Consider the following 27,795-nt stretch of genomic DNA (forward strand, 5'->3'; position numbering starts at 1 on the left):
CATTATAAAAAGGAATGATGCTGTTTTGACATATTGACGCAAGAATAGATTGCTCTGGACCATATTGCATCCCTGTCCCAAAAGTAATCTCGACCGTTGGAAAAAAACTTGTCTCGGCAATGACTCGGCGTAGTACAGAGAATAATCAAGACTTCAGTTGGACAATCATCTACTGACTCAGTATTCTTTACTTGTGCTCTTTGGGGGGCAAGTGAATGTGTGGGCAATGGCATATTACTGCAAGTCTTGCAAATCACAACACAACACAGAATTTTGTGAACTTACAAAAGTACATGTAAGGATATTCCTTTCTATCAAGTACAGATGACAGTAAGCTTTTTACATCCCGCTTCAAGGTCAGATTTCAACTTTTGTACACTCAGGAACCGGATAAGATAGAAAGATGAAGGAAAAAGCCAGTGTAAGATCAAAGAACTAGTTTTGATCTACCTATGCACTATCTTTGATCTATGGTCAAAGCTAGTGCATAGCTTTGACCTACGCTGACAGGTCAAAGCTATGCACTAGTGAGGTGCTACTTTCAGGGTACCCTGTAAGTCGCGGGATGTTGGAGTCTCTGACTACATTGTTTTATATTGGTTGGATTGAAAGAGGAAAAATCTGACCTTATGATCACCTCATGAAACATGCCATGAAACTGGAACTTGAGTTTTCACATGTGTCTCTATTTTGTGCCACTAACAGCAGTGTTTCTCATTTTTCACTGTGATAATATTACTGTATGAATATCCAAGCCACAGCTAACTGGCAATTTGCAAAGGGTCCTCTGTACTGGGTGTTTCCACAAGTACGTCCCTACTGTGCTTAGATTAGCTAGTAACTTTCACCTTTATGTTGGGTTGTGACTGGATATATTAGCACAATATTAACAGCCTTTTCAAGGAAGTAATGTGCATCTCAATATTCTCTAGAAATACAATGAAGGTGCAATGGGGCATGATGTTTCTTCAGCTGTGAGATGGCATTGGAGGTAATAATGAGCCAATTTGTATGTTTGTTTGAATGAATATAAAAAGGTAGAAAATATCTGACATTTTGACAACACATCCCAAAAAGCAAATAGTTGTCATTAGCAGCTAACTCAACAAAGAAAGTAGTTCAGGGATTTTTCATTTAGACCATTCAGCTGAAATGAGATGGAATCTATCCTTGGACCTTGTTTTCTTGGTCGCTCTGTTGGTTGGTTGGTTTCTCACTTGTTTGTGTCCTGAAAAAATCCTGACAAACATCTAACCTGCCACCAGTGAATGCTTCAATCATCATACCCTGCCAACTTTCTAAACTTGCCACAAGGTATACATGTGTTAGACTTGCATACAATGCAATATTGTGTACAGGCCCCTGAACAAACACACAAACACACAACACACCAGGGGCCCATAAGCATGCAGTTAGTAAATTATAGAGGGAGACAGAGTGATGGGCAGCGACTTTGTGGTGTGCCCAATTGAGCAGCTTGTAAGAGGGACAACACCTTGATCAAGGGCGCCTTGGTAGTGACCGGGAGGTGAGCTGACACCTCCCACTGTCAGTTCACACTCCAAGGATGGTAGGTAGGAGCGGGAATCGAACTGCAGATCTCTGATCGGCAGGACAAGACTTTGGGGCGACAGCGGCTCAGTGGTAGGGCCACTGAGCAAATGTTTGGAACATGTAATACATAAGAATACATACTTATGGAACCTAGCCAAACTGCTTGCTTTTTTCAGAAACACTTGTTTCTGTTTGCAGTTCATACAGATCTACTTGGTTAGCTTAGTTAAGTTAGTATTGTATTTATAGTTGTGTTTGATATTGAATTATTGGTAGCAGTCACTTAATTTCTTGTCTCTGCCATAAGCCCTTGCCTAAATACAAAGTACTTCCCCCTGGGTTTTAGCAATTTTGGTTACAAATACCATCTGTGCATATAAAATCTAACCATATCTTTGGTTTTAATTGTTTGTTAAAGTATGTAGTAACAGATTTTCTTAGATATTAAATGAATGGTTTGGCTTTTTTTTTTTTTTTTAACAGTAAATGCATGCATTAATGCAAGACTTAGGAAAGATTGTCAATTGTGGTATTGATCATACTGTATATACATCTACTCAGCAACAACAAATCTACAGAGAAGGAACAGTTAGCTTATCTAAGTAAATATATTGGAAGCATGGGAAAACAGCTCAGCCATCTCTGCCCACGGGTAAAAGCATCTAAACAACAACAAAAAAATCTTTCTAATGTTTCTTGGCTTAATCCTCTTGATCCTCAAAGAGAAATCTGTAACATCCTCTCCCCTAAATATCACAGCTCCTCTCCTGACAGCTCCATCCATATTTAATTTATGTTTTTGAAATGGCATATTTCAATGTTTCAGGGCATGACAAACAGGAACAGCAACAAATAAGGTTACTAATTGGCTGGTTAAAGATTTATGGCAAGAAACAGAAAGCAGGAAATAAGAGGTGGAAAGCACATATGGTTGTGTATGATGACTTGGCTTGAGAGCCTTCTTTGGATGGATGGTAATGGAATAATGCAATCATTACAGACAGTGAGTGGCAGATTTTCATTGTGGTTCCATTTAGCTCTTGTATAATGAACAGGCAATACCAATTTCACCTTAATGATCTGAGAGACGAAAAGAGGAATCAAACATGACAAGTCAAGGACATACTGAATACAGAATATTATTTTCCAAGTGTGTATTATATGAAAAAGAAATTTATGCACAACTTAAGTTGGCGTTTCTAATCACAGATTTCTTCTTTAGACTGTAACAGCCTTTAGCGTGGCTTATACATCTGCATTCATAACAGAGACTTAGTTTATTTTATAAAATGGCTTTGGTCACGAACATGAGAGATGTCCCTGCTAGCAATGTGAGTGCCACAGAGCAGCCTTGGTTTTGGGCTAGATGCTCTGTGTAGAGGGAAGAGGTGATTTCAGCCTTGAGTAAATCTAAAAGGCCTATTTCCATTAGTGAAAGGAGGTCAGATGCATTAGGTCATTCAGAAGCTCTTGGAGCAAAATATGGTGGAGATGGTAGAGATCCAAAGTAAATACTGTAGAATGTAGTGGGACAACACAGCGGAATTCCTCTTGCATGTTTATCAATATTTTGGTCATTCTTTAAGCATTTCTTCAAAGTGCCATACAGTTTTACAACATCCTGACTGCACCAAAATAATTCCTACAGCTGTCCTGGGGGATTTGAGGCATCGTTAAAATGAAATAATGGCTTCCTGAATCATGCATGGATTATTGAAATCCTTTAAAGGGGAGATGAGGCACATCCTTGTCTAAAGCTGTATTGCTCTGATCGTGAATAATGTCCTGTCACCATTTATTAGAGCTTGTTTCTCACTTTTCCAGCACTGAGGAACTCTAGATTTTCTATGAGATGTACAACAATGCAGTCACTGTGATATAAATATAATAGAGCATGCAGTTTGTCTCAGGATATCCATGTATTTGTTAGACATTTCTGATGAATATTAATTTCAATGGGCATTTCAGTCTTTTTCAATTTACTTTTCAGTCCTTGTGAACTGTTTGAGAGAGTAGTCAGCGAAAAAATCTTGATTAATCTTGATCATCTTATGCTGAACTACATTTTTAAATACACATAACTACTTAGCAAATTGATGCATTAAAAATAAGACAGGAAGCAAAACTGTATAGACAGTTCCTCTCTCTTTTTGTTAAATTCTTTCACACAACTTTTGGAGGTATTATTAACATCTCACAATGTTACTCTAAAACTTTACAGCTTCTCAAATGTAAAATTTTTCTGATTTTTTCATATTTTTACTCCATGATCATAAACTGAGCAGTTTTTTCAACTATTTACGACACCACCTTTTATTCTGAGAAAGGTTAAGCACTTTTTCTCCCCTTTGCTTACAGACAATGAGCATAGATCAAGAGTTAGCTGAAGCCCTCTCATTGCTTTAAAGAAGAATCAAGGAGATGAAGGTACTGTACATGTTTAACTGAACTTAACTAACCTAAGTGGTGAACACGGTTGTATTAGCAAATTTGTTAAGGCCAGTCTTTCACCGAAGACGTTTGAAAATTGGAGGTGATTAATCACAAACTGCATCTCAGTATCTCAATCAGGTGTCATAATTTATGATCACAGTGGCTGAAAATACTGTCAGAAAATGGATCATCCTGAACACTGAACTACGTCTCCAGAAAGCAGCTATGATCCCTCACAAAGAAGTAATGAAGAGGATGTATTAATAAATGTAAGCACTCAACATGGTATAACACAAGTCACTTAAAACTGCGTCACTATTTTCTTACAGCATGAGCAATCTCTTTCACTTTGATTGATCTTTTACCAAGGCTAGCAATTAATTATCATCTGCACACAACCAAAGTATGACAGACTGTTCAAAAGTTCAAAATCTTGAATTTTTAACTTTTGACTCATTGTTATTTTAATTTTTCTATTAGGGGAACGGTTTCATTTATTATTAATCTTGAAACTTGTCAGAGCAACATTTGATCCTCTACTGTATCCCTCTTGGACCACAAGTCATTCTTTAATTATTTGAACTGCATGTTTAACCTGAAGCTAATATGACTTTCACCCAACAGATGTCTGTTTTTTTGTTTCTGCCATCTGACGGTTTGTTGTCAATGCTTGCTCCTGCTGAGGGATTGACTTTACTCATAAAATTTTAAAATATATTTTGTATTTACATAAATTTACATAAAATTTACTGCTTGAGGCACAGTGGCACAGTGGGTAGCGTTGTTGTCAACAACAACAAAGCGGTTCCGGGTTCGAGTCCCGCTCTGTGCGAGGTTTGCATGTTCTCCCCATATCTGCGTGGGTTCTCTCCAAGTTCTCCGGCTTCCTCCGACCTCCAAAAACAGGTTAATTTGCCGGTCCCAAATTCACCATAGGAATGAGTGCGTGTTTGTGTGTCTCTGTGAAGCTCCATGGTGCACTGGCATCGCGCCCGGAGTTTCCCCACCTCATGCCCTAAGACAAGCTGGGATAGGCCCCAGCTCGCCACAACCTATGCAAGATGATGAAATGGGTTGAGAAAGTGAATGAATATTTATTGCATTCAGTCTATATAGCTTTTCAACCTCTTTACAAATTCTAGTGGAATCTTTAAAAAAAACATTTTTTGGGCAAAGTTTTAAAAAGTATCTCTTGAGAAAAAAAACAACAAGAAAGCTGTACTAATCTTCTGTTGAAAAGAACTAAGGATGGAAAAGAAACAGGATCTTTTTATCTGTTGTTAATGCAAACAAAGATTTGAAGCCATGAACTGGACACACGCTGTGATCTGACAGAGGGATGATGTTTGGGAAGATGGGTGAACTATTTGGATGTGTTTCCTCCTTCAAGCCTTCTTTGCTCCCTTATTTTTAACAAACTGGATTCTGTCCTTGAGAACAAATCCTTGTTGTGCTTTTGGATATCTTAAGTACTCTCACATTATTGATTTCATTCTGTTGTGGGGGGATGGAGATCAGTGATCTGCAGCGTGTATGTCGGTCGGTCCCATTGCACTGTCTGACAGGCAGACAAGGCGTGACAGTGACCATCAGACATTACCTCGCGGTGGACCATACCTTTCATCCTCTTTATAGGCAAGTCATACATTATGTAGTTAACTGTCTTCCTGGATGCTAGACCCAGGCTTAACTCACAATTTTTCTAATGAATGGACAACATATGTTAGTTTCCGTCTGTAGTAACTCAGAAGATAACTGTATTAATTTAATAATGAACTGGCACTGAATTTTAACTGTTTTGCATAATCATACATTTAAATCCATTTACTAAGATGAATCACTAACTTCATTTGCAACAATGAGAATAAATGAAAAGGTTATGTTACTCAATGGAATTAAAAGGTAAGATGCCCAAATAAGAAAAGTATTGTACAAGATCATAAACTGTTTAGTTGAATGCATTTATCATTCCTTTTTGAGGCGGCACGGCCTTGTATCAGACCAGATGTGACAGATATGGGCCAGGTGCAATGGTGTTGGTTACTGATAACAACCCCTCCAGAACTCAAGTCCCAAATGATCAATGTCATGTTTGAGAAAAGTCCAAGGGGAGTTTGCAGTCTAAAATAAAAGAGTCACATTTTGGTAACAAATGACAGCAGACAAGATGAACATGAATTATTGAACAGAATTGCCGACTGAATAAGTCTATTAACATTTCCTTGAGCACAGAAACATCAAAGCCCAGACATCATATAACTAATTATTTATCAAACAAACATACTGGCATGCATAAACATGCATGAATTGTGACAACATCAAATATCCAAAATCGAAAGCTATAACCTCAAATATCTTAAACGCTAGCAGGATCACGGCAAAATTGAGCATGAGATGCTCAAATCTAAATATTTTTCTTTGAGAACTTATGGCAACTGACATCCATTGATTGTTGATCCCACTGACTTTTGCTCATTTGTGCTATATCTCTTGCCTCAATCCCCCTCCATAGCTACTAATTTATGGAACTCCTGGGATTTTCTCCACGAAGAATGCTGCGAGATACATGCAGTGACTGGATGAAGGTAAAGTCTAAGTTTAGGTCAGCTCATTTATAAATGAGCTGACCTAAACTTAGATTCCTCTAGACATACAGCTAACCTTTAGCACTCGTTAGCATTTTTCTGCAGCAAAAAAGACACAGATTATGCAGTAATACAGGTATTGTTAAAGCCTTAGTCATGACTAGTATTCAAATGGGAGTTGTGTTCTACTTTAAAATCTAACATTAATGGTGACCTGGAATCACATCACTGTTCAAATAAAATTAAAACAATGCATTCTCTATAACAATATTAAAACAATTGTATCAATATGATTCCTGGACTTGAGTTTCAAAGGAGTTTAAATTTAATCACACCTTTTGAAACACCTGCTACTTAGTGCTATTAATTGTGATTCATTATGAGACGTGTTTCCAAATTTAAAATGCAGTCGTTATGCTCATATTATGAGCCTTGTGACCTCCAGACAAAGTCGTTTAACGCTACCGGTCATTTTCAGGATTGAGCAGCTGCAGAACTCCTTGAAAGTTTAAAATGACAATATAAAAAGATCTCAAAGGTGAAAACCTCCTTTGGGCTTATATTTCTATATACAAAAATGTCCTCAAATAATAATAATAAAAAATAAAATGAAATTTGGACTTCATTCTGTACCGCTCATGTTTAACTTATCCATTCTCAGACTTGTCCAAATGATGTGTGATATAAGCTATATACAGTATTGGTGCAACAATCACACACAACATTCAACATTGCAACATAGAGTACATAGCCACAAATGCTTTATTTAAATGATATGAACTTCAGCAAACTCAGCACTAATAGATCTAAATTTCTACATGAATACATTTTCGAGGGAATAAATGAATGGTAATTGATTGAATATATCCTTTGTCTGACAGGCTTGCAAAAAGTACTCATGCCTTATTTGTGTAATATGTATAAATTGCACAAAAGGATTTTGCATATGAAATCTCTACAAGAAGTCCATCAATGTCTCATTTCTGTGCTCAATGCCAAAATGCTGCCTAACCCTGAAGGTTGTCGAGTGAGCGCCACGCTCCCTGTCAATTCAGTCACATAAAGAATGTAATCTTCCTCTTCCAATTTCTGAGCATTAGCCTGGTGACTGCAGGATTGCCTTCACAACAGACAGTTCATCAAGTTTATACAAAGGAACACGACAGAATTTTGCATATGGGACACCATCTTGAATAAATCAATGCTGTTTCCTCACAAATAAGCTATTTAATTTAGCTTGCTGTGCCCATATCTTTGAAAATATTTTTAGCGACTGTTTTGGCACTGTATCCACAGCCCAACATTTCTGACAATGCTGTTGTTTTATTTTTTTGGGCTGGCTGGAGTGTCTGCTGGCATTTGGACACCTCGCACCAGGTAATGAGTCTAGAACATCGCTACCAGGCTACCGACCGGCCGGCCGGCCGGCCGACCGGACGGACAGACAGACAGAGGCGGTGACCGATGCAACACGAGCAGTTTTCAGCTCTGTCTGGTTAAATACACCACGTATGTGCAACAAAACAAAACAAGAAACAAGTTCGCAAAGTAACCTTAAATAGACTGAAATAGAGGCAAGCCGAAGAAAACCTAAGGAAATCAACGTGAGCTACAGCGAGGCCACGGACAGAGAGATCAGTCAATCGGTCTATGTAGGGGGGGCGGGCGCTGTGTGTGACTGGCCAATCACTGAGAGGGACGACAGTCAGTTCTGAGGATTTTACGAGCACAAGTTTTGACGAGTTTTACTCGTATCGCACTCGTATAAAATGCGTTATCCGTACCGGATACTTGTCTGCAATGAGTACTCGGCTCAACCACAGACTCTATGACTCCCAACATTCACATCAGACAAGCACAAGGGGTGCAATTAATATTTAGTTTCTATTAACACTTGCCAGGTTGAGTGTGTATTGTGCTTTACAGTACAGGCATACATGTCATTTTGAATGAGATATATTTTAGATTATTTAAGGGGTTTGTGGCTATTTCATGTTTTCTAAAATTTCTAAATAAATACAACTTAATTGTTGCTTAACTGTTTGCATTATGATATTGGTGCATTACAGTGTTCAGAGGAAATTTAATTGTAAGGTTGAAAGATATATTGTTGGACAGGTGATACATTTACCTCCCAACAAAATGTCGATTAGTGTTAATTATAGTATGCACATGTACAGTAAGTCAAAATCATTGACCAAATCTAGCCTAGTGGAAGTATTATCATGGTATTAGATTTTAGTTGAAGCAATGACAGAAACTCATGACAATTAAAAAGGACAACTCGTTGCCTTCAATACCTCTCAAGTTATGTCAAAACTAGTAAATGCAGTTAAAAATATTAAATAACTTCTCACTCAAATAGGAGACTAGAACTCTTTTAAGTAGATGATGACCTGTGCTGACTTGTTACAATAAAGTTGAAGGTTATGTAAATTCATAACCTGACCTTGGGTGTCTTACTCAAACATTTAACGAGTCCCCCCCAACTTTAGAAGAAGAAATGGTTCTTTTCTTGCTATAATGACATATGAACCATACCTCCACAATACTGTGTTCTGAAAATGCGATTCTCTTTCTATAATTGGATCTGCAAAATGTTTGCAAAGTTGTTTTCATGTCGGATTGCTATCTCATCACTTTCTGACCCAGGAGCACAGCTTGACAGTGTCTGACCTGCATGATGCTTCTTTGATTATCTAATGATATGGTGGCTGGCCTTATTGGATTCACACAGTGTTTTGTACATTTCTCTTCATGTCTGCTTTGCTTTGCTCATGGTCTTATGGTTAATTTCAAGGTAAGGAAAAAATAAATATTAAGATGCAAGAGCCACTACTTTGTCTGGCTCCTGTTGTTGGTCAACAACCAACCAACCAACCAACCATCCAACCAACCAACCAACCAATCAACAAATCAGCCAACCAGCCAGACAACTAACAAGCAAGCCAGGAAATCAGTCAAACACACAAAAAAATAAACAAAGCATACAAATCAACGAACAACTAACCACACAACCAACATCCAAACAACCTAAACAAGTAAAAGCACCTCTACTTTGGTGGAGGTAATGATGCATATCCTGTTCATGACAATTATACTGAATTCAACTGTTGTGCATTAACAAGTGAAAGTTTTTAAAATACCTTATTGTCCTCATGGGCCACATTCTTTTTCTGGATTTGACAGATACACCTTACACTCTGACATTTTGACATGTAGACTGCAGGGAATGGGAAAAAAAAATAACTAGAGAGCCTCTACTCCTTCCTGACCTACAGCAAACCAAACTTCACTCTCCAAAACTGCTGGATTAATAATGAATTTTACTAGTTTTCTTGCAATTGTTAAAATGCAGAAAAGCAGAATTGAGAAAATTATTTTAAGATTTTGAGTTATCATCAGAATGTTAAGAAGTAACATCTCTTTTTCATTTTGAACAAAAAAGTCATTCTTTTATATTTGCAGTCACACCTGAAAAGCTTTCAATTCTTGATAACATTATTGTCATGGTCATGGGTGTTTATTTCCCATTTTAATTTTATACTGAAATCCTTTTGTCATGTCTTATGCTTCCTGTATTGGTGTTCATGTCTTTTGTGTTTCTGTTTTGATTTTTGGCTCTACCATAAGTGTCCGATTGTTTCCATCTGGCTCCAGTTGTCTGCTCCTCCCTGTGCCACCTGTCCGTTGTTGTTTCATCTCTGTGTTTTTAGTCACTGTGACTCTTTGTGCCAACTGTCAATTCATCTGTCTGTCCCCAGGTTGTAGTGTTTTTCCCCTTGCATTTTCCTGTGTCTCCTCCCAGAATTTTTAATTGAGATTTACTTTCCTTCATTTTTTCGACTTTGCTCAATTTATGAATTTTGCCTTTTGAGTTTATTGGACTTCTGAATTTGGACTTTGGTGTCTGCTTTCTTCGTGCCTTTTTCTTTAGCTGATTCAACTTTTTCCTGCCTCTTTTTTTGTCTGAACTTGGGTCCTGTATTTTGAGCTTGTTTGTGACAAATATGTTCTACTTCCTGCAAACAAATTTTCTGGGAAAAGGACTTCTGAGATAAATCAATAGGACTGCCTTTCAAATAAAGGACAAAATAAAGTTAAACTTTGAGCAAAGGTTCATGCATAATTCTATTGAACAATTGCTCAGCATTAGCCTTCAGGAATACTTTAGAAATAAAATAATAATAACTTGTAATAACAACAATCCATATGTTACAATCTGACTCCATTTTTAGCCATAATTTACTTTCAACACCACTGCCTTGCAAACCACCACCAAATTATGTAAAAATACATAGCTTAATTATTTTAAAACAGAAGTGAGTAGCACAACTGGTGAAAACTGTTTTTAAAAAGTTTTCTTTAGAGACACTCCCTCCCACTCCTGATTTGTGGACTATGATACAAGACATCCTGATTCTCAGCCAGTGCAAATTCATCATCAACCTAGTCAGGAGAGGAAACTACAATCTCTAGGCCCGTATATTAAAGGAGCTAATAATATTGGATTTTGACTCCCAATGACACAAAGGGCTGATGATGAGCAAAACGCCTTCAGAGCAATGCTCTATTACTCAGCTTGGCAGGGCTCCATCTACAGACATGCCTCTTCAGTTTGGATGTCAAAGTTTATTGTTGCCCCAACTGAAAATGAGGCTGAGAGGCCTGAGTGTCCTTTAGCAAAAATAACCAAACAAAAAGAAAAACAAACAAACAAAAAAAACTCACTCCATTAATGATTAACGATAAATAAATTCAATTAAGGGCAGTCCTATTTATTTAAGACTTCATACCAAACATATGAAAACAAATGTATTGGTACTGGGGGGCACGGTGGCGCAGTGGGTAGCGCTGTCACTGCACAACAAGGCGTTTCCGGGTTCAAGTCCTGCTCTGTGCAGAGTTTGCATGTTCTACCCGTGTCTGCGTGGGTTCTCCCCGGGTTCTCGGTCTTCCTCCCACCTCCAAAAAGCATCAGGTTAATTGCCCGGTCCCAAATTGCCCAGAGGAATGAGTGTGTGTGTGCATGTTTGTCTGTCTTTGTGTGTTGTTTCCTGGCGCACTGGCGTCTTGTCCAGAGTGTCCCCCGTCTCACGCCCTATGCTAGTTTGGATAGGCTCCAGCTCCCCGTGAACCGCTGTGTCGGGTACAGCGGAAGAAAATGAATACATGAGTGAATGTATTAGTATTATAAATAGTGCTTTCAGGCGATTTTAAAAATTAATCTAACTAATTACAGGATTTGAAATTAATCTAATTAATCACATTTTAATCTCATACCTGCTAAAGGCCCCCAAATAAAGAATTTGCATTCTAGGACATAACAAAATTGTAGTGTATGACTAATACATACAACGTACCAAGAAGAGAAGATTTGAAATCCACATTTTTATTGGTTAAGTGTGCTTTATAAATGAAATTCAAAAGAAAAAAGGCCAAGCATATCAGCAAACAATTAGGCCAGGTGCATTTCTTAACAATGCAATATGAATACAGTTAAATAAAATACATAAAATTCAGAAATAAAATAAGGCTGAGTCTCAAATAGGCACATAAGCAGACTCTCAGTCAAAAGGAATACCGAAGCTGACTCAATACAGCAAATCAAAATGAATAGCAGAACATCCCTCTAAATAAAGCAACATCAATCGCAAGATGCCAACAGGCTTTTCCTTTAAAAGGGTAAGCTAACGTTACAGGAACTGATAACAGACAACTCTGTGTCCTTGACATGTTTTGCATTTAGATGATATGTAAGGCTGGAGCTGCTTCGGTAATATGAAAATTCTCTTTTACAAAAGGTACAAATCACTGCGTTTTTGTTGATAGTCTCGTCTGTGTTCTTTTTATAAATAAACTTTCCGCCCAAAGGTCCGAGTGGGCTTGCCTCGCTCTCCTGTGTCACGTCCATCTCTGTTGTCAGTCACTCTGCTTTTGACTAGTGCCGCAGGTACGAAGTGACGTCACTGCAGCCTACAAGTCCCTCAATGTGCCAAATTTAAAATGGTTGCACTCTAAAATCATGTTAACTGGGAAGTCCATGTATAGTTAGAGATGGGCAGATGAAGCCCCATGAAGCATTGAAGCTTTTCATCCCAATCGGTTCACTGCGGTTCAAAGCTTCATGAGGCTTCATTTGCTCTAGTACGACATCTACTGGAAGCCAAATTCAGTTGGCATGAGTTTGAAGTGTGTGGCATTTTGCAGCAAGCCTGTGAATAAAACTGTCAGCAAAATAAAGAAGGATGCAAAACATGTATATTTTAGTGATGGAAGTACACTGTGGGTGTATGTGTGTATAAAAAACAAAAAATTAAGTACACAAATCTATTAATAATTCCCATATACAGTAAACACACACACACACACACACACACACACACACACACACACACACACACTGGCAGTATGGAAAATGATCATTTTGGACATGTACAGTGAGGGGAGGGTGGTTGGGGTATGGACACTGATTGAGCTTCTATAACGTTGAGGTATAGCTAGTGATTATGCTTGGGTCATATCACTGGTTTTTGTTTAAAAACAACATTTTTGTCCACTGCGGCAGGTCTTACGTGATTTTTTTTTTTTTGACAATATTTCCCCTGCTTTAGGAAACACCTACCTTATATCACTGAAGAAACTCACGGCACAAACCGAACCACTACCTGAATCAGGCCATGTCCACACGTAGCCGCCTAAGTGCATTGATCAACACGTTTTTAAGCATAACAAGGGGGACCGGGACGTGTGGAAATTTACGCCATTCTTCCTGGAGGTCTTAACTCCGTCCATTCTGAGTGTACATGTAGACATGAGTCACACACACTAACGTCAAAAGACTTCACTTTGGCCAGTGTTTTTGTCCCGGATATCTGTGTTGTCGTGTGGACGAAAGGCGTAACTACAACAAAAAGCTTCGCTGCCCGATGCCTTACGCCATATTGTTCACGTGACTCCTTCTGGCAGATGTGCCATGATTGGTCGGGCGCCATGATTGACAGGTAGTGGGTGGACTTAAAAAGCGAGGCAGCGTGAGGTTTTCAAGTGAGCTTATATGTGGGCAGATAAACAGTTAGATCAGACACCAAAGAGCAGACAATGAATCAGGGGAGTGAAACCTCCATTAAGTTGATATTTTTTGTATAAAGCTGATAGTCACTCTTCTCTCAATTTGTGTCTGTAGGACAAATTAGGTAGCCATTGAAAAAGCATTTCAGAAGAAGCCAACTTACCTCCAGAGTGTGGTGGTGGGCCACACAATAAGACCACTCCTTGACCTTCCCGAACCCTCACCGGACTTCTTCTTTGAGTCTTGAAGTTCTCCAAATCTGTATACCACAACAACAACAACAAATATCAAGTTGAAATAATCAAGTCATATTACTCAAAGCCATGAGCACACAGGTAGCAGGAGATGCCTACCAGTTGTTTGAGATATTGAAAAAAACACCTCCCAACCAGTCATATCTGTAGATGGTCAGCTACAGACTTGAGCTTCACAGTGTTTTCACAAGACATCCATGCTATGTTTGCATAAATGTAGACAAAGTGCTCTCCTGTCCTAAACACTTCTGAGTGGAGCAGAAAGCAATTCCTCATGTACAAGTCACACATGAGTGAATTTAATTGGAACGGCGCACTGTTATCACTTTCTGTGTTTCATCCATTGCAACCAGACCAGCAGCAATTAATGACTGAGATTTAAACATCATTTGTATGGAGACCGATTACTTGTTGGCAATCTGTTGAGAGAAAGCAAATAGAGATGGAAATCCACACTACAATTTGCTTTTGCCTGCGGTGGCTCTTGGAGATATCACAGGCAGTGCAGCCAGTGATGTAGCTGCCATATAATGCTATAATCAAGACTGTCATTCAAAAACAGGGTGTAAAAAATGCAAAACTGGCACCTCCTGTAGACAAGCACAGCACAATGTGATCTGTGTAGACCTGTGAGTAACTGAAAATTACATCCAGCTAGAACAACATTGTGTTTGCAGAACCGAGAGCAGCTTTTTGTGTTTGCACATGTTACAATGAAAAGATGACGTGCCACTTCACACGCTAACACACAACTCTTTTCACATTAGGTGTGGACAAGAGTGTTCAGGTGCTTTACTGAAATATGTCAGACTCGCTGACTAAATCTGTCTGAGGAAAGCATGACACACTAGTGGCTTAGCAGTACGTTATTTTGACTGCTTTATGATTTCATTTTGGATATGTATTTACATTCCAGAGGTTAATTCCATTTGCATTTCATTGATGGTTTTAAGCTTTTCTGGATAATTCAGAAAGGATAACTATCTATCGGTGACTTGTTACAAGTGGTACTCATATATCTGCTAAATCATGTTTTTATCCTCTGGGTTGTGTAGACCAACACATTTGTGCATTTAGAAAACTGACATTTTAATTATCTTTGAAGAAATACCCTCTGGGTTATGGATAATCTCGCTGGATTAAATTTGTTAGAGAGAGACAGAAAGAGATGAGAGAGAGAGAGAGAGAGAGAGAGAGAGAGAGAGAGAGAGAGAGAGAGAGAGAGAGAGAGAGAGAGTGAGAGAGAGAAAGAGAGAGAGAGAGAGAGAGAGTATTCATCAGTTTATCTCAACAAAGACAGCTCTGATGCTTTCAAGGTGAAATTCGGAGATCCAACTCAGGCGATAATTTTCAGCTTTGTTTCCAGTTGTGTCTATATTTTTTTGGGTTTCATTTAGCCTCAGCAGGAAATGTATTAATAGCTATGAATGAAATGACTTCCTCTTCAGGCTAACTGATTAATTTTGATGAAGTCTGTAATATCAGATAGAGGTTTTTTTTCATCGTCCTTGAAGGCTGAAGCTGAATCAACTGGATTTTTTAGGGTTTGAAGATGTTTCACATGGAATCTGAGCAATTCCTTCAATTCTGACTGAAACTCAATGTGGCAACATCTCTACAAAAATTTACATATCTAAAAACCCTCACAGTCGCTCACACAGTAGCTACAAGATATGCCTACTAAATGATCTAACCTGGAAATGGTGGCGCACCAGTAGCAGTGATTTAGGTTTAGTCAGTCATAAGTCAAGTAGTAGAATATACCCTTAATGAATGCAGTTTTTAAATGAAGTTAAATAATGGTTTTTGTCACTATCTTGAAATTTAATGCCAATTTAAATAACAGTTCCATTAAGTAACAACAAGATAGACAACGCAATGACTCTGAAACTACAGCAGCTAGATTCAGCCATTATTGTTTGTCTAGAGCACAAACGACTAAAGTCAGAGGCAGCATCCTCTTGGGGCTGTGAATGTCTGAACAAAAGTATGACTGGTAGAACAACAGACAGAAAAGAAAACATGGCCTTGGTGTCCCACGAGCCAAGAACCAGACTCAAAATAATAAGTGTTTTATTAAGTGCTGCATTTTTTCACCTACTTCAATGCACTCCTTTGGCTTCTTGAGCAGGATAAAAAGCCATCTGATAACATACTAAAATAAAGCTGCTATGGCAGGGCCACTGTCTGCTGACTCAGACATCCCAGCGGCTGCAGGAGCAACAATACTGAATGGTTTGATGTTGTGAATCGTTTGAGTTTACATTCTGCACAGTCATCCAAATATTGGTAAAAAATATATATACAGTATAAGCTACAGTGGGCCGTCTGTGGTTTCATAGTGGCAGCAGGAAACATTTGTTCCATTGTTAGACAACAAACCATCTTATGTACTGTACAGTTTTTCTGCATTTCCTCAATGGAAAAATAGGAGTGTGTATGCCTGAGTATGACTTTCCTGGGTGAATAATGCTTCAAAGGATGTCATCAGCATAACATCAGTCTATCTGCCAAATTTACTGTACGTCTTTTCTATCAATTGAATACAAAAACAAAACTACAGAGAAATTTTTTTATACAATAATTTTGACAATAAAACACAAAACTTAAACATCAAACATAGACAATAGTTTGAGGAGGAGCAACCGAACCCCTCCTTAAGTCCATCCATCCATTTGCTAAGATCGTCCGTACTTTGTAAAGGTTGTGCTGGGGCCTTGCCCAGCTTCCTTCAGGACCTTTTACTACTACTATTACTTTACTATTACTATTACTATTTATTACTCTCACACCTTGAGAAGAAAAAAATACTTGAAACTGGGATGAAATATTCTTTATTAACTAAGGCATTTTTTCACGAACACTGAATTATTTGAAAAGTTTTTTGAAAATCTTAGAAGGTATGAATGTGAGTCTGTGTGTGTGTGTGTGTGTGTGTGTGTGTGTGTGTGTGTGTGTGTGAGTGTGTGTGTGTGTGTGTACACAATACAATACATACTAAGTAATTACAAAGTAGTGAAATTCAAATAACATTTTTAATGCATTTAACATATGCAGGATCCAATTTTATATCTTTACAAAACTAAGCTTAGTGAAAGAGTTGATCAACCCACACTGACGGTGGAGCTCTCCTGATCAATATTCCTTTGGAGTATGGTAGGGCGTAAATGAGGTAGACGCACTAAAAGTCAACAATGCCTGACAACCCAAGCTGTTCCGCACACTGTGGATCATCTTATCAATCCTATCACGGCTCTGTGCCTCCATGTACTTCTCCATGGCAGAGTTCAGGCTATTTTGAGTGCTTTCAGATCCATGAAATTGGATGTGAATTTGCATTTTTGATCTAGCTGCATCAACCCACTGTGATGAATTAAAGACCATTCTTGGATGGACAAATTTAAGACATTTGGTCCAGTGTGATCATGGGAGCACTTTGTGTTGTGGTTAAATTTGTAACCTAACCATTGGATAAAAGGCATACAGACTTTTTAAAATTTCCAAGAGTACCTGTAGTACCATAGGTGTGGTACTATACCATAGGTATGGTAATATACCATGGGTATGGTAGCAGCTGAGAAATCAAGGGATTCGGGGATAAATCCTTAAAGGAATAAAGGGATGTTCCAAACAAAATATGTTTTATATTAGATTTGACAGAAAATAGAACACTAGTCTTAACGTGAATTATTATTCCATAAATTATACTTTTTGATAATAACAAGAATGTGTCTACACCACACGTTTCCTTCCCAAAAAATGTAAAAGAAGCTCATTCAAAAGAACAAACTCTGATTCACAGTTTATTGCTCAGTGCAAATCATCAAAATCTTTCTGACCAATGATCAAATTCATATTGGAACAAAGAAGCTGGGCCCAAATGTTGTGGTATTCCAGTCATTAGCTGTACAGATATTTAACTCTGGATCAGCGAGTTAGATTGCCTGACAAGACTTTCTAACCCAATCTTAATGAATAACAAATAAACAAAAAGAAATACAAAAGTCTATATAAAGCAACAAACTCAAAGAAAATGCCAAAGCAATATCTGTGGTTTGTTACAAAGAAACATAGCTGGTGGGACGGATGAGTCTAGGCTGTTGAATTATACAGAAAATTGTGCCGCTATCTAAAAGTTACAACCAATATTTCACTACAAAATATAATTTCTCGACCAAATTATTTTTACATAACACAATAAATGTTAAACTAATAAGTAATTAATTACTGTAATTCCATAATTTTAATCTTAATCGTGGTTAAAACAGTCAGTGTCTGCCAAATGATGAAAAAACACAATAAATTAAAGCTGCATTAATACATTTATTGAATACAAAGATAACAAGTCTATAAAAGGGTGCAAGAAATGACCACTTCGCCTGTGAGCTACACTCAACAAGTTTAACGTTATATGTTGCTTCCCAGAAGATAGAAACAAAATGAATAAAATTGATTTTTATTTTTATTTTTTTAAACTGCCTCGTCTCTTATCTGCTGTCTGCTTCTCATCCCCTTTGGTCTCAAAGAGATATCATGGAATGAAGCCCAGTGGGTAACAATAACATTAGAATAACGATAAACACTAAAGGGATTTAATTCACACAAAAGGCTACTGCCGTTAGACCTGACAGTTCCTGAAAAGGATGACACCTTTGTGAAGTAGCGCAACCAAAAAATGTTGACTGCCTCCCTCACAAAGACGATTTGAAGCCCAGATACAACACTTAGCATCGAAGAGCTGACAATAAATGTTATTGTCCTTGCCTCAGGTGTTCTCAAGCTCAAACCAGATTTAATATTCATTCAGCAAAAAAGATGAGTAGAGAAGTGATAAAAATGAGAGAGAAAAAGGAGAGACAGAAGTCTTGTTAAGTAATTACACAAATCAGGCAGCTACTGTAGGTTAAACTGGAGCCAGTAACGGAAAATCTAAATTAGGTCCAATTAAAGGACTAAATTTGATAGGTGATATTACAAGGACCAATTCAAAAGGGAGTCGAAGTCTGTATTGCTTCCATAAATACAGCCATTTCACCTCTCATTAAACACTGTGTTATTTTTGTTTCCCATACACAACGCAACATCAAGGTTGTAGTATGGTTCTTCTACAAAAACAGGCATATACACAGATTTTATTTCAGGCCCTACAATCTGTTGGGAAATGTTGCCTCTTTTATCAGTGAAAATCCCTTCACTTACACTGAAAATATCTGTAGGAGATTAGGGAACTCAATCCGGCCCGATAAGCAACTACATTACTCTCTCCAACATTTCCATCAAGCAAGCAGAACCTTTTAAACATTTAATTCAGTATTGTCAACAGGATCAAGCCCATTTATATGTTTAGAGCCTTAAGCCGCAACCAGCTGCTAATACAAGCTGTTACATCATTCAAACTTCAGAGGACTAAAAATATAGACGATCTTAACTACTTTGCATGTACTGTGCACTCCTACAGTACAAAAATTGATTTATTTGATATCATTTGTCAGTGAAATGTAGAACACAGATTTAGTTAATTGTTAAATGTAGATTATTGGAAGTGGTACACTTATCTACGTTTGGTTTCTGCAGCTTTGCACAAAAACATGACTTCTTGGCTGCCAGACTTGAAAAGATTACCTTCTACAGGTTAATGTAGATCCATGAATTGTCTTTGTTTTGGTCCTGCTTCAACAAAGACCAGGTTGGAGCCATCAACAAAGTCTTGAGAGATGTAAGCCCCTTGGTATTTGAAGAGTTTGAGCCAACGTTAAGTCAGTATTTTTTTTACAAATGACACCATACTATCACTACAGACTGCTTCTACATGAATAATTCCTTTGACCCAAGGCCTGCTCTCTCATATGATACAATACATATGATTAATTAAGTTACATCATGTGCAATAAATAAGACTTACGAGACATCAGCACTGATGCTTGTCATCTGTTGACAAAAGCAGCAGGCCCCATGTTAGACCCAGCTAACAGATGAGACCAATCACAATGATATACAGCTCAGATCAGGCCTCAATGAATGTGAACAACAGCCTGTAAGCAATGGTTTGCATTATATACGGAAAATGTTATGCTCTTTTTAGCAAAGAAGCATCAAATTATTTTCCTCACACGTTATGGCATACAATCATCAGGATTCAATGTAGATGCTCCATCTGTTCAAATTATCAGAGCACTTATAAGATATGGGCTATTCATCAAGTATAGAAATTGAAGTTCATCTTGCCATCAGTGATGCCTGAGACGTTGAGTTTACAAGGTGTGATGAATAAATGCTGGAAAGCATCAGCTACGTATATGGGGTCAGTCAAGGCCCATCTCACAATTATTACTGGGGTTAAGAAGTTAAGAGTAAACATCAGCACTGGAGATGCAACTGGGGTCAAAGTACAAGAAGGCACCATGGAAACATGGACAGTTCATTTGTGTTGTCTAATTCTTTACAGTATAAAGCAGCATGTCATCCTTGTCGCTGTTTTCTTTTTTTTTTTTACAGAGAGAGAAAATCAAGTCTGACAACAAACAATTTCCTGAGAATCTTACCAGGTCGTTATAATTTCAGAGAACCAGATCATCTGATGATTAATGAAACTTTTACTTTCTAATTCAACAAGGACTGAAGAGAACTTGGATGAACTGAAGTTGAAATGAGGTGAATTAAACTCTTGAGCTAGACAGATTTTTCAAAACTGTTCAACTTAATAAAATACGCTTGTTTTAGCATTATTTGGAATAGGGTTATTACCAATCACTCTGACAATAAAATAAAGCTTTATTGATCCTGCAACAATGAAATGCATTTATTACAGGTGTTCAAAAGGCACACACATAGAAAAAAAAGGATTGAGTGATGGATAAATATGGAAATACATAAAAGCAAAACAATCAACTGTCCTCTGAAGGTGTTATATCCCCTGACATGTGTCAAATAAATAAATTCATCAGTGATCGACATATCCTTCATTCCTCTGGAGAGTTCATAGGAGTGTTTATTGTCTCGAACATATGCTATGGAAAAAACGACCAGCTTTGAAATCATTTTACTATGAAAAAACTGGAGAAAAATCTGAATATTTAAGGCACAAGTTGTCATCACTGTTTATTTTAGTGTAAAGTTTTACACCATAGTAACATTGGACCCACTAATGACTACACACCTCTGTCATTTTTATGGGCAGTGAATGAAATTGAAGAGTATCTAAAAAATTTCCTTTACAAACTACACATTTTCGTGTGTATTGCATAGCTAACTACACACAGTACTATATAACACAAAATAACCACACATTGTTTGATTAAATATAACATAGACTTACATGCAATATGCAGACTTGCTTCTCTGCTGACAACAGTGCCAAATGAGTTAGATGCCAGGCACTGATAAATTCCCACATCTTCCTCTTTATTCAGATGGCTGATGTGCAAGTTTCCTCCCATGAGAGAGTAATGCGAGCCTGGTCTGGGTGTGATGAATGAGTCATTGAGCTTCCACCTGCAAATGCAGTCATGTGATACACAACAAAAAAATATTAATGCTGGTCCAGTGTCTGATGATCATTGTTAAGTTGAAGAAGCTTAATCATAGAGTTCAACCGGTCCTAAATGAGGATGGCCCAGTGGTCCAGACTGACCAAGGAGCCCTTATTCATGATAAATGTGACATTATCAGAAATTACGATCTGATGTTTCCAAAATGACTAGAACTACAATAGAAAGCACATTAGCAACAGCTATTTTATAAGACTCATTTCTCCTCAGAATTTTTTACACCCCAGTCTTGAATATCATCCTCTTTTCCTTGATTCTAAATCTATTCAGATGCATTTCATCTATTGAAGAGCTTCAGTAGCTGATACTGTCTGCATCATATCCAGGCAAACCCCTTGTGTACATGCACATTTCCCTCTTAAAACAAATAACATTCAAAGAGAGAATAAACAAGAAAACAAAAAGTAAACACAAATGACAAGAGCACTGACACTTGCACAAGAAAATGCTGAGGAAATTGCTAATCAAAGAAGGAACAATTATGTTGAACGTTACTCCTTGTTCGTGATGACATTTTCATTTCAGAAAATTAAGCTTCTATTTCTCATTTTAGGAGGGCTTTAGGAAAAGAGAGATAGGGAAACAGGGTTGATGTTCAGGAACATATTTAGTGGAGCGCTGTTTAACAGCAGACTTGTTTATTAGATTTATTTAGTGATCGGATTTTGCAGCATGAACTGGATCAACAGTTCCATACTAGACAAATAATGGAGACCATGGTTATGACTTGATGAAGGAACGCATGTTTCAGTATTCACCTTTGCAATTGACTTAACATTCTCAGCAGCAAATACTTCCCACATGGTGCCCATGGCGTTAGCTCCAAAACCCTTTCACAAAACTCCAGATCAGGCTCTTAACCTTAAGAGAACGTACACTAACCTAACTATCACTAAAGGGATAAAATGTGTGAGAACAGCTGTACAATCAATCCGGAAAGTGTATTTGATGTGGTAGATCGGATGCTGCAGTTGGTGGCACTTGTTATAATTAAAGACCTAATTAAAGCAACATTTTATTTGCTATGGAGCAGGGTGTGGTGTAAGTGCTATGAACTCAGAAGAGCAAAAAAAAACTTGAAAGTTTGAACTTGTGGTGGAAAGTTTTTAATACAATAAAATAAAAGAATAAAATAATCTAATAAAATAATATCATTTCATAGAACCAAAGATCTGGATTGTTGTGTGTGTCAAATCATCCGGCACTTGTGAAGATGACCCCAGGATGTCTCGAGGTCATGAAGATGCTGCATGAAAATAATTACTGTTAGACCATATTTGGAAATGCTTGCATGGTATCCTTGGAAGAAGTTAGACACTGACAGAAGCAGCTAGCCAGATCATTTCATATGCTATACCTGAAATTAGAATGTATGTTTCTGCACAGGGTCATCCAAAGAATGTCTGCAGCAGATCCTCACAGGGTTCGCGTGACTGATTATATTATGTCATCAAATAATTTTGTGAAACTGTCGACTTGATATTTTTGGTAACGTCTGGAGGTCATGACGTACCAACTGAACGCCCGTAAAGAACTGGTTGAAAGCAGATGGGCAGAGGTTAATACCTCCCCCTAGTCAGACCTTTAGGGTATAAAAAGATATGTGATCCATTTTCTAGTTTGTACTTGAAGTTTTTTCCTGTACCCAGAATATTTGGTAACAACACACCGGAGGACTTTTTCATCGTCTCCAGAGCTCTAATTATGCTTAGATAAGTATTTGTTGAAATTGTCTGTTTGTTGAACCTGTCTGTTTGTCAATATCATCGATGATATTATTGGACTCATACTCAACCTATTGATGATATTACTGTACTGCAACTCAACCTATGGATGATATTATTGTACTGCTAATCAACCTATGCATGATTTGAATTGACAAATAAATACCTTGTGTTTTACACACTGTCTCCTGTCCTTAAGAAAAACGAAACCCCCACCACAAACTCATAAATGTCCTTTCGTTTTTAAAGGTAGGACTATTCAGATGGTGAAAAATTTGAGACTGATTATTAAAGAGGTATTCCAGTCAATCCTAGTGATCAGATGTAGTATATTCATTTCAATTTGTGCCCATTAGGCATAACACCAAAGATCTTCAAGCTACATTAACAGCCGCATATGGCAATGTTATGAGCGATCGTTTCAAACTATTACACATTAAATGCTTAGCTTATGCAATTTGAATTTAATTACACCAATAGGAGTAGAAAAGTTATGTGGCCGCATATGATGGACTAGGAATTAATAGGTTATGGGCTTGATAGAAAGCAAATCATTATTTGTTATTTGTTTTCATTTGTCATCATTTTAGCAGAGGTGCAACAACATCAATTTGTTTCTAACACGGTTTGCTAGGAGGCCACTCAACCTCACAGAGCCAGTGTAGCAAACAAGGCCAACAAATATCAGCAGTTTTTCCTTCACCTCAGTCCACCCAGTGATTTGAATCATGTTTATCTCGTAGTAATGGCTTCCACAGCAGTTGCCCTGTAGCAATGTCTTTGCAGCCTTGGGCAGTGATGCGGTAGATAAAACATTAAATGTAGCAGCCCTTAAGCAGCAATATGGAAAAACAACTTATGACACATCATGTCTGGTTGGTCAAATATACTCCACTGGTGTTTTTCTTCCTCACTCCCTCTTCAGAATCACACCTGTCATCTGATCTTTTCAGTGGTCAGTGATATTGACAGGAAGTTCCTGAAACAGTGTAAAAATATCCATCCACCAATAAGATATAATACAAACCAACAACTGAGGCCAGTTAATTCATCATTCTCAAATTCACCATGACTGACAGTGAAACTAAGTGCTAGGAGCAGTGAGCAGCAGTGAGCCAGAAGGTCCACAAATCCAGTTTGCTCAGGGTTATAAAATCAGTCTGGGTTTAAGTAGAAGGGTTTTTTTTTTTAATGTTTTCGGATAATTCTTGACGGCTCTGGGTAACAAACACCAAATAGAGTCCATAAAGCCATGTGTGTACCTGTAGGAAGGTGGTGGGTGTCCCTGGGCCTCACAGCTGAAAACGACCTCTCGGCGATTTTCCCCTGGTTGAAGGGGAAAGACCACACTGCCAGGTTGTTTGGTGAACATAGGCCGCAGCAGGACTCCACTTCCTATGGAGAAACAATGACCTGGATTAGCTTTAATGTTTTTGTTTAACTGGGAATAGGTTTCAAGGGCTTATTGAGGAAAATAGGGTGAGTTGTGAAAGTGTTCATCCTAAATAAAATCCATATTTGGCACAAACTTGGTGAACAAGTTAACATAAAAGCCAGGAACATATTTCATATTGCTTGTAAAAACGTATTACATCCCTGATATGATGCATAACCAGGCTGGTAACATTCATAAAAATTTAATGCAAACATCTCAAGGTATAGACTTTTCAAAACCACATCACACTTAACTATTTAAAATGCAACAATAAAATTTGTAGTACAAGGTCAGGGGAAAAAGGCCCTGCAATTCACTGGTGGAACATCGGAGGTGTAACCCTTCTTATGCCTGTCACAAACTGTGATAAACTCCAGCTGACCTGTGACCCACAGAGATGGACAAGCAGCAGAAGATTACAGTCATCTTGTCTACACAAAAATAGATGGATAGATATCAAGCCAAAAACATAAAATACAATATGTTGATATGAAGGCTGACAAACTTTCTTTCAGAATTATATTTATTTGTAACATTCTGGTCCCAGTTCTTAATCATTTAAAATCTTCTTTTGATGAAAGTCCAATACTGAAATATTTCTGAAGTACTGATTGCTTTATTCCACTCTTACATGTCTTAAAAAACATTTGTACAATGGTATTCTTTTATTAAATATACAATATAGATAGCACAACAACAAAAAAATATAGATCAATCTACATTTTGTCAGAGACATTTTTGCATTATTTATTCATTCTCTCTATAAGCAAAAAAAAAATAACAAGAAAAAAAGATGACATGCCTGGGTGACATTCCCTTATTTATTCAATGGTACAGAAGTAAATGCATGCTGTGCAGGAATAGCCCACAGTAAGGGCCCATGAGGTTATCAACACTGCACTGGAATACACATTTCTTCGAGGAATTCATTTATGATACATTTGCATTTCTGAAATGTTACAGAAGTGGAGAGATTCAGTTGGTATGTTCACTAATTTGTATAAGAGTCAGGTAGGCTCTTCATGTTTCTGGCTCTGTGGGGGTACAGGTTTATCCTCAAGGCTCAAAATAACTCTCTGAAAGCATGGATCTGTTTGACAAGGGACCTTGTTCACTCATTGTTCCTCTCCACAAGGATAAACCTAAGAGAAATTCCTCCGGCATAAAAGACTACCTAATTATAGTCATTGTTAGATGATGTGTGTCCCATAACGCGGGATTGAGATGATTGATTGCTAGAAAACAACATCATGTACAGCCTTTATTCAAACACATATCTAATTTTGTATCTGTGTCTAATTAGATTGATGAATAATCCCAGACATCAAATGGGAACTATTTAGATTCAGAATTGTTTAAAATAATGGAGTTCACCCTAATCCAGTCCCTCATTAATTAATAAGCACTCTCATTTGAAAGCTATATAGTTCTAAAATATGTTTTATCCATAATAAACAAACAGAACGTAACAAACAACAGAATACTTTATGTCTAAATCTATGGAGGACCCTGAACGCACTGCAATCAAGTGTTGGAAGAGCTCTCTTACGTGGTATATAATTCATTAATCACGTATGCTTTAGTTAACTGGATATAAAAGATGTAGAAAAACCCCCCAATAATGTAACAAAGCAGATCAGGAAAATAATTTGCATGTTTAACTGATTGCATGGCACTCACGTAATCAAATTCAACCTTCAACTCTGGCAAGCAATAGAACAAGCTCTGCGTAAAAAAGGTTTTATGAATGGAATCTTATCCATGAATAGTTTCTTCATTAATAAGTGTTGCTACAGCATTTGTACTGTTCACAATTTACATTACTCCCACTGTACCTCAAAGAAACATGCAAATATCTAGCATTTCTGCATAATCAGTGTGGGTACCACTCTTGGACAATCCTGAAACAGACAGCAGAGCATAAACCAGACTCAATATTCAATTTAAAGGAAATTAATCAAAAGAGATATGTGGTTGCAGCCAATATTCTCAGTTGGGGCACTGTTGTACTGACCTGATGTTCAGCTGCACCATGGAAACCGTTATAATAACGTTGAATTAGTCTCAGAATAATGAGAAGGTGCTGAGCTCTGGGGGGTGTACCTGGGTCCTAAGTTCAAACTGATGCAAAGTCTCTGAAATCCTTAACTGGAAAGAATGTAAGATGTGGTGGGGGAAGTGAAATCATTTTCAAGTTTTCCTTATGGTAATCAAACAATGAGGTTCTGCATGCAAGCTGAATACAGAGAGGTATTTTTTTTCTTTCAAGTAGAATTTCATTATCTCAGCTATATCATGGATGTATACTCAGGAAAGAGAGATAATAATAAAAATAAAAACCTGATACTTGAGGTTTGTTTTCACAGTGAACATTTTTCACGGCAAAAACAAATGAACCAACACACACCAATGAGCGGAAATCAAAATCAAGAAAGGCAAGCTTTTTTTTGAGATGTACACCAGTCAAGAATCATAACAGGTTGCTAACTGTGTAATGGTGCAGGAAAGAGATGGAGGTCATTATGAAAAAAGGACCATCTCCACCAATATCTGTCACCTGCTGGCACATGGTGATATGTGCAACCACTTTGGAAGGCTCCTCAGACAACACATGAAGCATCGAAGCAGGAGTGGAAGGCAGAGGGAGCTCTTTAGGAGGCTGAAATAAAAACTAATCTCAAATTCAATACTAGCTGACAGCAAATGAATTCCTCCAGCTTACCTCAGCATGAATAAACAGGCACATGGGGAGTTGACTGTGGGGGAGGTATCGGCCATTTGTGAGGTCCCAAATCCATTCGTTTCAGCTTAGGGTTTTATGCATCAAATAAAAAAGCCAATCTTGCTATTTCAAGCATCTACCCCTCTGTCCAGGATGATAAGGTACACATTTAAAGTCTCTCATTCAGGGGCAGCAAATGTTACTTAGAGCAGAAGGATTGTTGAGATTGTTTGGAGCAAGCTTTAGATACAATCACACCTCAATGTTTGAAATAACTGTAATTTGTTTTTTAATGATTCATGAAAAAAACACAGATACAAACAAAAACAAAAAAAAAATAGAAAAACATTCAAAATTATTATAGTTTAAGTAATAACATTAGAAATAACTTTACATTTTGTCAATAAATAGATTAAAAAGGAAAAACAGTGGACGGAATTAGAAATATGCTAAAAGCCCATGACAGAAT

General features: G+C 37.6%; 1 protein-coding gene across 3 annotated transcripts in view; it reads right to left on the minus strand.

The window, feature by feature from the left end:
* cntn3a.1 (contactin 3a, tandem duplicate 1) overlaps positions 1 to 27,795 on the minus strand; it is a 101,270-nt gene that overhangs the window by 53,429 nt on the left and 20,046 nt on the right. For all 3 annotated transcript variants that reach the window (XM_068328472.1, XM_068328482.1, XM_068328463.1), the window contains exons 3-5: positions 24,432 to 24,564; positions 21,214 to 21,389; positions 13,808 to 13,903 (exon numbers count right to left, since the gene is read on the minus strand). In XM_068328472.1, coding sequence (XP_068184573.1) covers positions 13,808 to 13,903; positions 21,214 to 21,389; positions 24,432 to 24,564 — 405 coding nt within the window. The remainder of the gene's footprint in view (positions 1 to 13,807; positions 13,904 to 21,213; positions 21,390 to 24,431; positions 24,565 to 27,795) is intronic.

Source organism: Antennarius striatus, chromosome 2 (genome assembly GCF_040054535.1).
Source record: "Antennarius striatus isolate MH-2024 chromosome 2, ASM4005453v1, whole genome shotgun sequence".
In the NCBI taxonomy this organism is placed as follows: domain Eukaryota; kingdom Metazoa; phylum Chordata; class Actinopteri; order Lophiiformes; family Antennariidae; genus Antennarius; species Antennarius striatus.